We start from the raw sequence: 17,604 nt of genomic DNA, 5'->3' as shown, positions 1-17,604 counted from the left end.
ACCATTCTTTCTAAATCCTCCAGTGATTTTATATTTCCAAAAATGATGAATTCCCTTTCAATATTTTTGTGCTCCAGGCCTTTGGATGATTTTATTCTGAATATAACTGCTTATTTTCCTTATCCTTATTAAGATGTAATTATTGAGAATACAATGATGATTTCTAGTTATCCATCTTTCTCCTGGAACTCTGTGACCCTTGGATTACTAATTGCCTTCCAATTGCACAGCTTCCCTAGGCTCCTAAAGGTACTCAAAGTATCTTGAATACATGTATAAGTAGAAATCAGCATTTTTTCCAGAAAAATTATTTTTCTGCATTTAATACCTTCTGGAATAGCACCAACATATTGTTGATATCTAATTTAAAAAGGAATCATTCCAGATATGTTTTAAACAACCTCTATGTCAAAACGATCTTCAATTTTAAGATGTTTCATATCTCCCAAACCCATTTTTCTTCTCCATTCTCATGGTTATTGTCTTATTTTTTATTCTTCCTGATTACCTGGTTTATTGCAGACTGCAGAACATCCTAAATGGTTGAAAACCTACCCTCCACACTGCAGAAGAAACTTCATAAAAGAGTTGATCTTAAGGTGTCACACTCCTAAGATTATTACAGTTCTGAATAGCTAAACTTATTTATTTAGCTTACAAGGTTCTTTATGTGCTGGGACTGTTTCCTCAGCCTTATCACACAATTTTCTGCCAACATGCACATATTAAGCCTACAGATTCACTTATAGTTACTAATTTTTCTCACAAAGTGTGTTCTGTAGAATGCTAGTATTAGTATTGCAGAAATGGAAAGATTTCTGTGACTGAAGAAGTTTGGGAAATGCTTGGTTAAATGAGTTAATCATTTTTAGAAAACATTTATTATTATTATTAATTATTTTTAATAGTAACAGTAGTAGTAGCAGCAGCAGTAGTAATAGTAGTATTGGGGAGTTGAACCCAGGGGAATTTTGCCTCTGAACTAAACCCTCAAACCTATTTTATTTTTTGTTTTGAAACAGAGTCTAACTAATTGTCCAAGGGCCTTGCTAAGTTGTAGAGGCTGGCCACAAATCTGTGATCCTTCTTTCTCAGCCTAAGTACTAGGATTACATGATGCACCACAACATCTGGCTTAAACATTCTTCTTACAGAAATACTATACAGAGCTTGTAATTAGTTTTGGTCTCCACTAAGGAGTTTCTCTGACATTTCATATTCCAAAGAAATAGAGTTGAGTAATGATTATTCTGCTTACTGATGGTTGCCTGACTTCATCTAAATTTCACCACTCCAAGATGACCCCAAATGCCTTTTTATCCAGCTAAGGCTTCGAGTACTCCTTGTGCTTCAGAGCCACTCCTTGGAGCTGCCCTATCCTTCTCTTCATCCTCTCTGTCTTCTGAGTTTGCTAGTTGGTGATATATATTTCTATAAACAATTAGCTCTCTAGCTTCTAAATAATGATGTTCTTCTAACTCCCCTATTAAACTGCAAGTTCCCTGAAGTCAAAGACTTCTTTTTAAATTTCATTTAGTTCTTGCATAGTATCTTGGAGGTGCTTGGCAGATATATGTTCCATGCAGGAATAAAAGATGAAAGTTAAACAAATTTTCATGAAATGTCACATTGGCATCAACAATACAAATTAGGTCTATTTATATTAATAGAAATATCAACCTTTCATTTGTAGATACTGGTAATACCATCGTTCTCAGAGAGGAATTATACCTAAATAGCAATGACACTGTTCTGAGAACTAACAGACTTGGCTTTCAGTCTTTTTGTGAAACCTTGTTTATATGTCTATAACCACATATATGTTTTATGCATATATTTCCCTTTCTCTAATATAACAAACACCTGCTTATATGACAAATAAAATGATGTTTGTAGGAGTATTTTGAAAGGTCCCAGAGCCATAAGATGTTATGTTATTGTTAATCAATTACTTACTTGAACATATATGAATTTTTGGCATTTTTAAAGAGCAAAAAACCTGGTAGCCATGCCCTATCACCCCTACATATTCCACTGTGTACTACTTTAAAAAACATCTTGCCAAAACAGAAAGAAGAGAAAAGCACACAACTTTTTTCAAACCTATTACAGGATATAATTTTACAAGTTTTAAGACAGTTTTATGCTTTCAAATTAAGCTCTCAGTTTCAAAAGAAAATGACAGGGAACCATTTGGCTCTTCAATCAGTCTTGTCTAATCCAAGCCACCTGTAATCTAAGCCAACAAAATGACTGTATCAATTTTTCTCAGAACTTGAGAGTAGCTAAAATTACAGATGGGGTCTTTCTTTTGATTAGGTTCCTGGGTACTCTGGATGGCAATGATTAAGACCCACATCACATTATTACTGTAAAAACTCACCTTGTTTTTGAATTCTTGACAGGGTGAATGATTTCCATTTCCCATCATTATGGTTTTGATTGCTGACAACGGAAGCCATTCCTGACCCCAGATCATAGCTGACTTTTATGTGTCCATCAGTGAGCTCTACACTCATGAAATCTTTCTGTTAATAGAGGAAAAATACACCAGTGATTAGATACACTGAGAAATATATGGGTATTCACTTTTTTATGAGGTTTATAAAGGCCTAATGGCTAAATCGACAAATGTGTTGCTCTATAACAAAAATATATTTTGGAAATAGAACTGGTGTCACTAGTTTGTGAGGGTTTGTAGATGTGTTCTGCTGCAAATGGTTCCCACCAAATTACTAGGGCATATTCTTTCATTATAGTACTACAAAGTGGGTTCTGTTGAAAACATATTCAGCAAACCAAAAGGCACATTCCCTGAAAGAATTTACAAGATATATTGGCCTAAAATAACAAGGGCAAAAAACTATTCAGAATCACTTTTCATCTTAGGTCTCTGAAAAAAATTAAGAAAATAGTATTGCTGCTACATAATTCTCTCCTGGGAAATTTTTAGTGCCTGCTTCTCTATAAGAACTATCTAAGGAGTTATATTGAAAATACATAGTAATTAAATTATATGTGATTAAAGTTATCATGAAAATACAAAAGAATTTTGTGCATCACCATTCTTGGCTACCGCACAGCCATTCTAAACTCCTTTTAATAATAATTGATAACTGTATTGGATATCCAAAAAAAGAAGCAAACACATCATCAGCCAAAGAAGATCTGCTGTGCATGTGATTTTTACCAGGTCTCGTGTGGCAAGATACATCAGAAGAGCACTTGATGAAAATGTCCGAAACTTGAACATGACAGTGGAGATATTGGGGTACCAGCGGATGGGACGACTGACCAGTGCATAGCCTTCTCCATCAAACTGAATAGTGCCCTCACTGTCTTCCACCTGAGGACTGAACAGAGATATTTTGCATGAATTAGACCTACTTGGTCATTATTCAACACATAAAACTTTTGTCTGGGGCTGGATTGCAGGCTGTTGTAGGGCAGAAACCATTGCAAATATATCTTCTATCCTGCTGTTCTCCACCTCTATTGCCATTATCTTAGACCAAAAAACCTCCATCTCTAACCTAGGACTTCATTAGATGTTAAAAAACTAGATCATTGTTGTTTCAAATGCTTCCTGCTTTGGAGAAATACTTGATGGATAGGTATATTGGTGTTTAAGCATCATTTACTAATAGAGTTTTGAGATAGGCTAATAATTCATTATTATACTTCACAAATACATGATGCAATGAATTATAGATCCCTAATCTTAAAATACTAACTATTCAGGCTTTCCTAGGACAGATTAAATTTAGACAATGAAAGATACCTATATTTATTTGTATATTTTTTAATCTCTCTTCTTCAGTTCTAATGGAGCTCTATGAGATCATGTAGAAATTATTAGCAAGTTCATATGCCAGGCCCATGTTCAGTACTAAGGATAGCACTTGGCTCATAGAACCCAGTAAATGCAGTAGGGTGAGATTTTAGTATAACAAGGTGCTTCACAAAGAAAGTATGCTTAATTAATATTGATTGAATAATTATATCTAATATTAGCTTCCTAAGTACATGTACTTTTTCAAATATGAGGTCATATCTACTCATCCATCCATCTATCTATCTATCTATCATCTATCTATCTAATACTCTTGCAGTGTAAGTCTTAGTTATGTGGATATTATTTCAAACTTTCAGAATCTGCTTATTAGCATATATTTGATCTCAGAATCTGGAGATACCTTGGGAATAGAGAAAATATTGAGAAATATTATGGTACTGTCACTAATCATTAATAGGAGCCTTAAATATTATTTTAATAAAATCATGACTAATAAGAAAATTAATGGATTTATATACGAAGAACACTTGTACTTTAAACAAGTTATCTTTTTTTCTGTTCTTTGACTAGAGATAAATAAGACACTAAAGACAAAATAAAAGGTGCTTTTTCAATATTCATGAAAAATGATAACTGGAAGACTAAGGAACTAAACCAGTCTCTTAATATAATTAATAGGGAATGCATAGCTATGATTCAACCTTATTTCATAATGATAAAAAATATATTAATTTCTGAAGTGTTGAATTAGAGATTAGAGAATTTTGTAGGGAGTCTACCTAAGGAGAAATTCCTTGCACTTCTCAATTACTAGGATTTTGCATTATATACGCCCATGGAAACAATGGTAATTTAGGAAGAGTTTTTGGAAGCCCCTGTTAACTATTTTCTGGATGCTTTGGCCCAATACATTATTACTTATGATTTAAAGAATAAACAAGGAAATAAATAACACATAAAAATCTTACCATACATTATGAGGATATGTTGTAGAACCAAAACACACATATGATATTTTATTTCTTATATAAAAACATAGGACTTTTGTACCCTGGTATCTGTATGTCCTGACATTCACATCTGGTGTTATACCTAGGATTCATCAATATCCTCAATTTATAATAGAAAGCATGACAAATAACATGGAAGACATCCCGGAGTCTATTATGAAATCTTACAAAGGCCCTACTACAAGTTACTTGACACTTCATATCGAGTTTCTCAACTGTGAGATGAAATGTTAGGTCACTCTATGATTTTTAAGGCACTTTCAACTCCAACACTGAAGAGATTCTCCTACTCAAGCAAAAGAGAAATTGATGAGAAAAAGTTTTGTGCTAGAAGAGACAAAATATACAGATGCACTGATGGGGTGTGTCCATACGGCGCCTAAGGAGATACAGCCTTCCTCGGCCTGAGCGGCCTACAACCTAAGGCAAAACTTTAAGTAAAGTGATTCAGCAGAAAAGGGGCAAAGATGGCGCCTGGAGGAAGCTATGAAGGCGTGGTTTCCCCATTCATTATGGGGTGGGGAGACTGAGCAGTTTTCCCTTTAAAGGAGGTTCCACACACATGAACGGCTCATGTACTGGCCTGGGATTGGCTGTAAACTACATGCGAGTGATCTTTATCCCGGATAGGCTAGGCTATTTCTCATGGAAATTCCCCTTGTGGCTTGGTGCTATATATAGGACTGCTTGGAGAGAAATAAATGAGATCTTGCTTGACTTGACTTCCGGCTCGTGGGTTTGTGTTCGAGTCGAGTCGTCGGTACTCATCATCTCGCCAAGCCCCGCCAGCTGTCAGGCTGGATTCCCGACAATCACTTCAGTTAGATGTTTCAACATCTAACATGATATAATTTATTCATTTTGAGTACATTTACCAGGAAAAATAACTAGTCTATTTTAATTAATAAATACAGAATGCCTTAACTTGCCTTTTTTGTTGTTGTTGAACCTAGATGTCTAGTCAAGATAGTAAGAATTAGTTTATGCCATTTTGTAACAGCCATGTTCTTCCATGTATAACTCGTTGACTACACAAATATTTAAAATTTAATTTGAAAGTTCATTAAGCATTACATTTTACTTCTTACAGGGTTTTTTGATATTTTAATCTTAATGTGATTTTTCAGGTTAAAAAAAGAGATAAATATTTTTCTTTATCCCTGACAGAGTACTCTTTCTAAAGCCTATAAATATTCGTATCTCTTCTATTTACTACTAAATAAATGTAAATGTGTAAATTTCTCAAACTGTCATTCTTAGGTATTCTACACATTTTTTCAATCTACTTCTTTTTGCTTCATCTTTTGCATCCGTTCCATAAAACAACTCTTATTCTTTAACTTGAACAATTGGTCTTAAAATTATATTAAGCCAGAAATAGTGGTGCATGCCTGTAATCTCAATAGTTGGGAATATAAGACAGAAAAATCTCAGGTTCAAGGATAGCCTCATCATCAAAGTAAGACCCTCAGCAACTAAGCAAGATCCTGTTTATAAAAAAAAAGTAAAAAGGTTTGGGGAGTGTAGCTCAGATGTAGAATGCTCCTGGGTTCAATCCCCAGTAGCAAAAATAAAATGAAATAAAATAGAACTAAGTCTAAAATGTGGTAAATGTTTTCCTAAAAAGAAATTAGAAAACAAACAATACCAGGAGTTCTATAAAAATTATTCTTACAAATATCAGGACTTTTGGGGAAATAATATGAGGGCACATCATTGAAAATTTAGGTAACTACACAATCAGAACACTCACAAAAACCATTACAGTTCTAATCAAAGTAGTTAAAAAGCTCAAACGGACACATTATAAAATATAAAAATATGGAATTATTTCAGTAAACATAAAACTTCACTTTAAGGGGAAAAGGTAGCTTGATTACAAGGGGTGTAAGGAAGGATTGATACTGTTAATTGAAAGAAGTGTGGTCAAAATTCACAGTGACAGAGGAGAACTGGGCAATAAGCACTTTAAGGGTTAAGGCTGGTATCTGGAGTGTCCCCCAGCCTCATTGGTTGGTGATGTAGCAAGACTCAGAGGTGAAATAACTGAATCATGAGGGCCCTAACCGCAGCAGGAGGTCAGCCCAATGATGGATTAGTCATTTAAATGGATTTATTGGGTGGTAACTCCAGCCAGGTGGGGTGTGGCTGAAGGAAATGGGCCACTGGAAACATGGCCTTGTGAAATCTATGTGTCTCTGATCACTCCTGCCCCCACTCTTTCTCTGTGTCCTGAATGCCATGAGCTTTCTTTCCATAGCCACACTTTTCCATCATAATGTTTGTGCCTGAAAACTGGTAGGTCATGAATTAAACTTCTGAAAGTGTGAGCCAGAATAAACCTTTCTTCCTGTAACTTGTTCTTTTCAGGTATTTTGGTGACTGTGACACAAAGTTGACTACACACCATGCTAGAATGTTTGGTTAAAAGCTGATGGCATGTGCTCTGGGGAAGTAGCACTGTGTATGGGTTGTGTTGTGGGTACAGTACTTATGAGCTTGATGTCTCAAGCTTGTTGGATTGTTTTGCATTCATCTACCTTTATCTGGTGGTATAAAACATTAATATGCTTGGAGAAACTGACTACAGATCATATAACCTTTGCATCTTACCACATTATTCTTCCACTTGCCAATCCTATATGAGCAGATTCATACTTGTTCAACTTTTCTAAGCAGATCTTAATGCCCTAACCTGATGTCAATGATTATGGTATACTTGGTATCTTTTAAAAGTTATTTTAGTATGTTTTGCATTTTAAAGTTTTTTAGTATTCTTTTTCTTTTTCTCCCTTCCTGGTAACAAATTTTGGATATATAGTACTTGAATGAATTTATTCTAGTATGAATTTATTCTATTTATTCTCCCAGGGAGCTAGGAGCTTGAATCTCTGTAACCTACAAAATACCTTATAAATATACAGGAATATTATTGTAATTATATTAATTTAAATATGTGATAGGGTGGAAGTACAAGATCTTTACAGACTTGGTAATTAGTGATGTTAGAGTCTCACATAAATGTATGCAGCCGAGTGAACATATAATGCTTTAGAAATTTTGTTAGTAACAGGGTTTTGAGATTTCTACATAGAAATTTACCCAAGATAAGTTTAAAAAAGAATTTACATTTCTTTATGGATAGATGAGTTTTAATGTAGACCTCATTTGTTGTTGTTGTTGTTGTTGTTGTTGTTGTTGTTGTTGTTTTGAAAGAGTTTTTTGGACAAATTTCCACATTATATTTTATGGAAGATCATTGAAAAAAGCCATCTAAAATGGGCCAGGCAGCAGTGTTGAGAAGGAAACATGAAGTGTGCTCTGTTAAGCCTGGTCATCTGGGTTTTGGAAATGTGTGACTGCCCCTTAAATTAGAAGTAAAGAGTATAAAGTCCGTAGAAATGTGAGAAGCACAGTCCATGTGCTCTCTCTGTCTCTGCTTCTTGCCACCATGATCTGAGATCTGTGGTCCCAAACCTCACACTGATTGAACTTAAAACCATAAGAAAACTTTTTATGTTTGTAATATTTTCAAATGTCTATTCATTCTTGCCTCTGTCTTATAATCAATGATGTATACTGTGTTTTTTTCTCCTTGCTTGCTTGGGCTTCATGGTTTCCACTGGAAGAACTCATAGGAACCTATAAGGTACTCTGAAAAATCCTATAGGAAATAAATGCTAAGCTAGGGTACTACATTTATGCTTAATTGGTTTGGGGAGTACTCTTGTTATGACATAATGACTAAAAGATATCCAGAGAACCAAAGCTCCCTAGACATGAAGGGAGTTTGTAGTAGATCGAAATAGTCATCTTTCTTGACTTTGGCTGATCTATCTTTCCATTGTAAATTTTATAGAAACATGACCATGTACACATATCCCTAGGGCACCTCTAGGACCTTGGAAAATGCCTGCACAAATGGAAGCAAGACTTGAAGTTTCATTAGCTTCTTGGTGATTCCACCTCTGAGCACAATCATTACCCAACAGCACTGTATCATCCATGTGATAAGAGAATTTTGCACAATAAAGTAATAATGTTTGTGATCCAGAAAACAACTCTCTGAGGGGAGTCCTCATATCCACTAACCTGACAGTACATCCTTTGCAGTCACCTTCTTTTTCTCGGAAATTCCACAGACCTATAGGTTTGCTGTCAAAGTATGTTTCTCCCATACAGCCAGTAAAGGTAATCACGCGTACAGCATCAGCCTTCTGCAGAAAAAGATACTGTATTTATTAGAATTTTGAATTTCACAAATAATCTTATAGTATCTGTGAAGGGTACTAACAGTAGATGCCAGACTTGTTATTATCCATTTTTTCTAGTATTTTTGGTTCGGCATATACCCTATTTTCTTTAAAATTTTTTTTATTGAGCATTGTAGTCATACATCTTAATGGGGTACAAGATGTTAGAGGCATACATGCACACTTAACTTACTTACTCCTTACACAATTCCCACCTCATTACCTCCCCCTTCCCTCCTCATTTTTGGCTTATTGACTGACTTTGATATATTTCTGAATGTACATCAGGTATATTAGAAAATTTCCCTCTTCCCCCTCTTACTCCTCAGTTAGGTAGCCTTATTTGCTTATCTATGGTTTCTCTGTTTTCATCTAGAGTTCCTCCTATGACCTTTTTCTCCTTAGATTCTTCATATAATGAAGAAAAAATCCAATTTTTATATTTTTGACTCACTTAGCATAATGTTCTCCAGTTCCAACCATTTCCCCACAAATGATGTAATTAACCATATTATATTTTCAAAGCTACTCCAGGATGGGTCAACAAAAGGGGAAATTTTTAAATATTCATCAATGGATCCTATTTACTTTTTGTTATACCACTTTATCCCCATTTGTAAATGCTATCATACTTTGGTATAGATGGGGGATTGGTTCTAAGACCCCTGAGAATCCCACAATCCTTAGAGACTCAAGTTCCTTATATAAAATGGGTATATTTATATCTGACTTGTGTACAGGTAGTATTTGTATCTAACTCCTATATTTTAAATGATATAGATTAGTTATAAAGCCTAATATAACATAAATGCTATATGAATGACTCTTATACTGTATAGTTAAGAAAACAATAATAAAAATTGTACATATTCAGTACAAATGCAATTTTACTTTTGAGTGTTTGTGACCTTTGGTTGTTGAATCTAAGGATGGACAGCTCATGGACAATGAGGGAAGGGTAGAAACATTTTCCAGCTTCTAATCCTAGGCCAGCATCCACAATTTTACTATTTTGTCTATAAAACAGGATTATTAATTTGAGCATGGTATTGTATGCCTGTAATCGCAGTACTTGGAAAGCTGAGACAGGAGGATTTCAGGTTCGCAGTCATCCCCAGCAATTTAGCAAGGCTCTCTGAATTTTAGTGAGACCCTGTTTCAAAATAAAAAATAAAATATGGCTGCAGGTAAACCTCAGAGGTAGAATGCTTCTGGGTTCATTCCTCAATACCAAAAAAGGGATTATTGTGGAAATTAAATAATTTATTTATGATACCCATATCAGTATCTGGCATGGAGTAGGAGTTTAATAAGTGATAGTGTACATACACTTACACCTCTTTAAGCAAATCTGGGCAACACGTACACTATGATTTTTCTCTTGAGATCCTAAGAAAGGCACAAACTATGACACGAAGGAGAGGAAAAAGTACTAATAAATGATTTTCTCAAAGAGCTCTTCTCATTTTTCATTTCTATTCATAGTTTAGCAGTTCCAACAAATGAAGAAAAAGACAGAAAATTTGTAAGGAAAGGACCATGCAAGTGCTGGCTGGTATCTCCAGCATCAGCCCTGGGGTGGAATGAGGGCTCAATAAAAAACAGTCATATGCTAACACTGCTGTCATTCTCACAGGCACAGGCTTGATTCTCATCAGTCACAAAGGAGAGAAACACCCAGTCCACTAGAGGAACTTGTTGATGTTGAAACAACTGTTCTAGACTTGATATATTACAGAAAAGTTCTATATTCTGGTGCTTACAATTTTAGAAATTCTGTACCAAAGCTAATACACATTTACTTGAATTGTCTAGAAAAAAGGGCATATTAACAGGTTTGAGATTTAGAATGAATGTAACAAGGTGGTCAATGAATAGTTAAAAATATCTATAATTATAACTTTAGCTAACTTAAGCCATTACATAAATATCTTCTTCCTGCTGTGGCTTTGTTTAAGGAATGTAGATCAGATTCACCAACATTACAAGTAGTCAGAGCAGTCCTTGGAATGCACCATCATCAGCTGGAGCCTTGTAATTTTCCAGAGGTTGATTATGCTGCTTGTGGATTTTACTTGCTGTTTGTGTCTCCTGCATCTAGAAATACTTGAGACACTTTCCCGCTCATTTGAATTTTCATCAGAAACTTCATGTAGTTACTTGTTTGCAGCTTTTGGTTTCTAGTTTCATGGGGCAGGGGTCTTGAAACTCTCAGCAAAAATGATTACTTAAGATTCTCTAGAGATTTCATTTGTTTATGTTTTATTTTCTTGAGAATGACATTAAGTTGCTTTGTGCCAGTGAACATGAGCATAGTAGGAATTATGTAAAATGCAACTTAAGGTGTGTGACTTGTTTTAGGTGTGTGACTCATATTTTATATGCATGATGTCACCTCTTGTCAAACATGGTAACTAGGAGTCTCTAGGAGTCTCGAAAACTCCCGTGTCTGTTAAGCTGTGTTCAAATCCCAGCTCTGTCACTTAGGACTGTGTGACCTTGGTCATGACATTCAACTTCTCTTCACACTCCTTAGCTAAAATGAGGAGGATATCAGTTTTTTACCTTCTATGCTTTAATGTCTGTGCTTCTCCACCACACACCAGTTCTTATGTTGGAATCCTAACCCCTAAGGCAATGATATTAAGAGGTGAGGCCTTTTGAGGGGATTAGATCATGAGAGTGGAACTTTCGTGAATGAGATTATCACCTTTATAAAAGAAACCCAAGGAAACCTATTCACCCCTTCTACTATGTGAGGACATAGCAAGAAGCTGCTGTCCGTGGGACAGGCACTTAGACACCAAATCTGCTGTCAAGCTTGATCTTGGACTTTTCAGTCTGTTTATTGCTTATAACTTAATTAGTCTTATGGTATTTTTGTCATAGCAGCCCAAATAGACTAAGACATACCTTACAGGGTTGTTGTAAAAATTAAATGAGTTAATTCACGTAACTAACTTAGAATATTACTTAGTGCATAGTCAAGGTAATGAAAATGTTATAAGGACATATTATTGTTTCCTACAATACATAAGTTAAGTAAATCTTTTTATCATCATTTTCTTGTTGAAGAAACTAAAGCCTAAGGGGTTAAGTGACTTGCCTAAGGTCATATTTTAGTAAGTGGTTGAGGAGGGAATTCAACCTGGATTTGATTTCAAAATTCATGGCTTTCATACTACTGTGTGCTACCCCTATATTTATCTGTCTAGGAAGCAGAAAGACTTGGCAACATGACAATATATTATTATGTGCCATATATACTTATTTGTAGTTCTATGAAATGATGATTTTAGTTTATAGTTGTGAAATCTATGTCTATACTTTAGAGTCACATTGCATACACAAAGCAAATAAAACAGCTTTGCTCTATATGAAGGTTGAGTTCCTATAAATTTGGGGTCACCCTGACTTTTCACATTTTCTGACTAATCTCATCCCAGGGTGATTAGGACGAGTCTAGGATTATCCATTATACTTGGTTATGTTCGTGCATTTCACCCACAGGTCGTTTTTCAATACCTAATTCCATTTAATCAACATAAGCTTTTAAAAAATGCAGGCGCTTTGCAATTTGAAATGCACCAGGACCTGTCATGAAGCAATTATGAATATTAAGTGCATTACTCTATGAGAATGAGAAGAGCAACTTGAAGACTTTTAGAATCATATCATGATTTGAAAGCTTATAAGCCCCTGTGATATTTCCCAAGGTATTCATAAATCTTTTAATTAGGTATAAATATGAACTTTATAGCACTGCATATTTATAAATCATAAATTGGTTCAAAAGTGATGTATATTAAAAACACTTTACTCTTGAGGAAAATAAAACAAAAAAACCTGATACCCCAGATAAGGGCAAAATAACAATTATTTAAGTAAATACCTAAAGGGTTACAAGTATGATGTTTCCAAATTGAATTTTCACAATTTGAAGAAGAAACACTTTAGTCAAAATAAAGTCATGCTTTCATAAGCATAAGTGGCCAAGTTCTAGAAGGGCTTTATCACAGATTCTCCCAAACTAATCATGTCAGGATTTTTTTTATACAGATGAAATAAATAGGAGGAGGCAGAGTACATTACCTTTAATTTCCCAGTCAAGCCACCAACAAACAGCATTGCGTTTGCATCCACATCCAGAATGGTGTACCCTGGCGGAGACACTGAATGGTAGGTACTGGGCACAATGCTGGCTTTGGGTCCATCCAGGGCTCTCACAGAAATAGATCCATTTCTCCCTGTCCTTCAAGGGTATGTGCAGAAATGAAGGGAGTGAAAATAGAGAAAATGAAGTATGTATCACATTTCTGTTGACTGCAGATTTAAATGAGGTAAAATATAGAGAGTTGTTTAAGAAATAGCTGGGTGCTTGGCTTCAAGTATTATGAATCTATTAAATCTCAAATTAATACTAGCAGTCTGATCTTGGCTGAATATTTACTATCAGATTCAACCAGGATTAAGAGCCACATATCCTGATTCTGTGTGTGTCCACTGATATGAAATGACACCACAGCAATTAGGTGATAGAATGACTACAGGTCAAATAGATGCTCTTTCCCATTGCTTGACATCATAATTTACTGTTTTCTGCAATTTAAATAAGTATATATTACTTCAATTAGCATGTTGTCTAATTTAATTCAGCGAGGGAGCCCCAAATGAGCCATCCTTTGGCAGTATAAGCTGCATAATTTCTCCTGAAATTTCTTATAATATCTTGAATCCAAATATGCTGAAGCAGCCTTCTTTGAATTGTCTTTTAGTGTTTAGGACATCAACTTAATTATATATGTATATATGGTATAATATCTAGTCTTCTGAATGTGTATACAAGTTGTATAGAAGTTCACTTTTAAATTCAATTAACAGAATTTTGAAAGCTATTAGCATTTAATTTCATTTTCTTTTTCAAGTGATTGATTTCCCTGAATTGTTAAATATGAAAATCTGGTCTCTTTTTTTTTTGAGACAAACAGTCATAACAAGTCTTCAGTGTCATATTTCTCTTCCTGCTGTCTCCATTTTTTTTAATCTTTGAGGGGAAACATAAAATGAAATACATGGGAACAAAGAAACGAATTTATCAACTAAGGTTCTCCCTTAACAGAATGAATCTCTTCTGATAGCACTGTACTTTGTGAGAATAAATGCCCTTAAATGCAGTAAAAATATTTAATTGTCCCAATACTACACATATGTTAGCATCAGCTCACCCTCCCTCTCTCCCTCCCTCTTCTTTTCTCTGACAAACACACGCATACTTTTGCTGAATATTTTAGAAAGGAAGCCAAACTATTGCCTTTCATTCAATTTCTTATAGGCTTTTATTGTGGCAAAATTTTTGAACATATACACACAAAATGAAACTATATATACCCCTCACCTACACTCAACAGTTACCAGTTTAAATCTTCTTCACTCATCTTTGATGAACTTCATCTCTAGTCCTATGCCCTTAGCCATACCACTCAACTGTTAGCTGCTTTTACTTTAATTGGAATTGAGGATTAGAAAAAGAATTGAAAATGAGGGGAAAGTACGAAAGATAGGAATGGTTACATAAGTTATCTCTATGCTCCTAGAACTTGATAGTGAGATTAAAGACTCAGAGACAGAATTACTGATTCAATTCCCTATTCTTCCTATGTTAAGCAGCATGGACCTGACACATTTTGCATGAATGCCAACATTTGACATATTTTATAGACATGGTTACTGTGTAGAGTAGAAGAGGATCTGGGCACATCAAGAATAAACAGTAATGGGAGTTCTGAAGCTCTAGTCTTTGTTTAATAAGAATAGGCATTAGTGTTTTATTTTTTCTCAAATGAGATGAGTAAAAATAGATGATCCTCTAAATTCCTACCAAACAACAGATAAATAGGTCAGAATGGATTCATCACTCTGGTCAGTACCTTGAAAGTCTGTGAGTACTTAACAGGTATGAGAAATACATGCATTCCCACACATTTATACATAGACATATACATACACATATACACATGTGCATACATTCATATATAGCTACCTTAATGAAATGGAAATTAGAGTTTTCTTATAAACTGAAAAATGACTTTCAAAATTCTGTCATTTAATTATCCTAATTTTTATCAAGTAGTTACCTGGATGCTTCAATACGGTACCAATATGAGTCATCGATAGTCAAATCTGGATACTCTACACGCCCAACTCCAGATCCAACATCCCAGAGGAAGCTTACTTTGCCTTTACGCATTTCTATGGCCAGGAAGTCAATCTGGTTTAGATAAATACAAAAACATATAAACAGATAGCACATATAAAGCACTCTGATGGAAAAGGACAGCAGAGTCTTCCTCAGCAGGTGTCATTTACAGATATGTGAAATAATTGGATTCAAAATTTATCATTGTTTCTCACCAATGACACTAATAATTTTCAGGGGCAGCTATGATATCTTTATTCAATTTGATCCAGGGCTTCTCATCTGAATAGCAAATGTTAATTTATGCCATAACTGGTCAGTCAAAAAGTCTTACTCATTTTAGAAGATTCCACACATGCAAAAATATCTTGTTTAAACAAAAAGAATCAGAGCTCTATGGGTGGGTTTTTATAGATAAAACTTTTTATATTTAAATTTGAGTTATAAATTCAACATGAGTTTGAAGAGTTTTCATTGGTTAGAAATTAGTGTACAATTTTCTATTTTCACTTTATGAACGGCCATGTTCATTGTAATTTCCCAGTTTGAAAAAGAACAAAACAACTTTATTTCTATTAGTCTTTCTTCTTAAAAAGCTAGATCTGTAATAATAATAATTCAAAATAAATGCTGACATACTGACTAATGAAAGTAAATGTACCTAAATGTTATAAAGAGTTTTCTTCTTGTTTATTTGTCTTCTAACTTCACTTGACATTTCATAACTTTGTGGTAAGATTCTAAGGTTTTCAAATTTGAAAGGTTGTCTTAGACAATTTGCAGGCCAAGTTACTTGGATTCTATGTTTTTCCCAGTAGCAGGATTAACCTTTGACTCCACATGTACACAGTAGCCCAAAGAAAAACTGAACGTAAGACTTACAAACTTGATGCTTCCAAGATAAAAAAGGAGGTTGTCGGCAACAGCTGTCTTGACGTTGATAATAATATTATTGTAACTTCCTTTCTTGATTTCCGGTTTGTATGTTCGAACACAGTCACCCCCCGAAGACACAGATACTTTGATCTTTAAGAAAAACAAGGTACAAAGACTAAATTTCTCAGAAAGTTTGAAGTAGCTCTCAAAGAACCACAGAGCCATCATCATTTTTCCTTTGAAGTCATTTTTTGGTCATCAAATAGTATCATTACATGTCCATATGCAGACAACATTATACTGATTAATAAGGCACAGGAGAGTAATTCTCCACTCACACTCTGACAAGGAGCTTTCAACAGCCCCATGCCTTGTTAGCGTGCTACAATTTTTTGAAGCATGTAACTAACAAATTCTTACTTTCATTCCCTTCTCCTTTATGAATATATGAACATTTTCAAAAGGGGTTTTACAAGAAGCTAACAGGAGTGATCTTAATTAGGGCTGTTTAAAAAATTTTACAATTCAAATTTCAGCAATTTTGGTTATACTTTAAAATTGGAAGACATTTTTCTTAGTTTTCAAGAGGAAATTACCAACCCTTCCATGCTCTAACAGTTGAAGAGACCAAATAGATTTTGTTCTAGATGTCCTAACAATAAGAAAGATATTAATCATTCCTCTCAGAACATACATTTCAGAATAAATTACACATTTTTTTATTAAGTTGCTGGAAAATGAGATGGAAATAATTTCCAATGGCTATCACTACTAATGTATTTAACAGCTCCTTTTCCTTTTGAAAAGTACTTTAAAAATCACTATAAATTGCTAAGAAAGGAATCCGTATATGAATAGAATGACACTGTTCATTCCAATTTTCACGTAAATTCAGGTAGCCTTCCTTCAATCACAAATAATACTACTTGATTATTTGGTTTAATTTCCTTTGGGTCAGGTACAAAGGAGCCCTTTCAGGACAGCAATGTAATTGCTTGGACTCAGAGGGAAGCTGCTACTTTGCTGATTGATGGTGCTCAAAGCAGGAAGCAGAGAGAAGGGAAAGTGCAGTCTCTCCTGCCATTGGTTCAAATGCCCAGCCTCATGAGCCTCCTGGCCCTCAGTAAATGTCCATTCTCATATTCTCTCTCTCTCTCTCTCTCTCTCTCTCTCTCTCTCTCTCTCTCTCTCTCTCTCTCCCTCCCTCCCTCCCTCCCTCCCTTCCTCCCTCCCTCTGCCATTTTGTGCTACTTATTTAGTTTGCACACTTGGAAGAAAATGAACTAGCACTACCCTTCAGAGTCCAAACAAGACTTAGCCACTAAACCAGTCTTTGTATTATGGAGAAAAATGGGTGTCTCCAGGAGTTTCATTAGGATTTGAGTGTAGTGGGCACTAGGGTTTGTTCCTCTGAAAGGGTGCTGAAAACTACACCAAGGAGACGCTAAATGCAAAATTTGTTGTATTCCGAAG

At 34.9% G+C, this 17,604-nt stretch overlaps 1 protein-coding gene across 2 annotated transcripts in view; it reads right to left on the bottom strand.

Moving 5' to 3' along the window:
• LAMA2 (laminin subunit alpha 2) overlaps positions 1-17,604 on the bottom strand; it is a gene marked incomplete at both ends in the record, with an annotated part of 652,317 nt that overhangs the window by 49,139 nt on the left and 585,574 nt on the right. For both annotated transcript variants that reach the window (XM_080699817.1, XM_080699818.1), the window contains 6 exons: positions 2,384-2,528; positions 3,191-3,353; positions 8,899-9,023; positions 13,152-13,311; positions 15,194-15,327; positions 16,138-16,281. In XM_080699817.1, the coding sequence (XP_080555943.1) occupies positions 2,384-2,528; positions 3,191-3,353; positions 8,899-9,023; positions 13,152-13,311; positions 15,194-15,327; positions 16,138-16,281 (871 nt within the window). The remainder of the gene's footprint in view (positions 1-2,383; positions 2,529-3,190; positions 3,354-8,898; positions 9,024-13,151; positions 13,312-15,193; positions 15,328-16,137; positions 16,282-17,604) is intronic.

Source organism: Muscardinus avellanarius (assembly GCF_963383645.1).
Source record: "Muscardinus avellanarius genome assembly, chromosome: 8".
In the NCBI taxonomy this organism is placed as follows: Eukaryota; Metazoa; Chordata; class Mammalia; order Rodentia; family Gliridae; genus Muscardinus; species Muscardinus avellanarius.
Note: the sequence above shows the minus strand (reverse complement) of the source record. Positions and strands in the feature narration are given on the sequence as shown.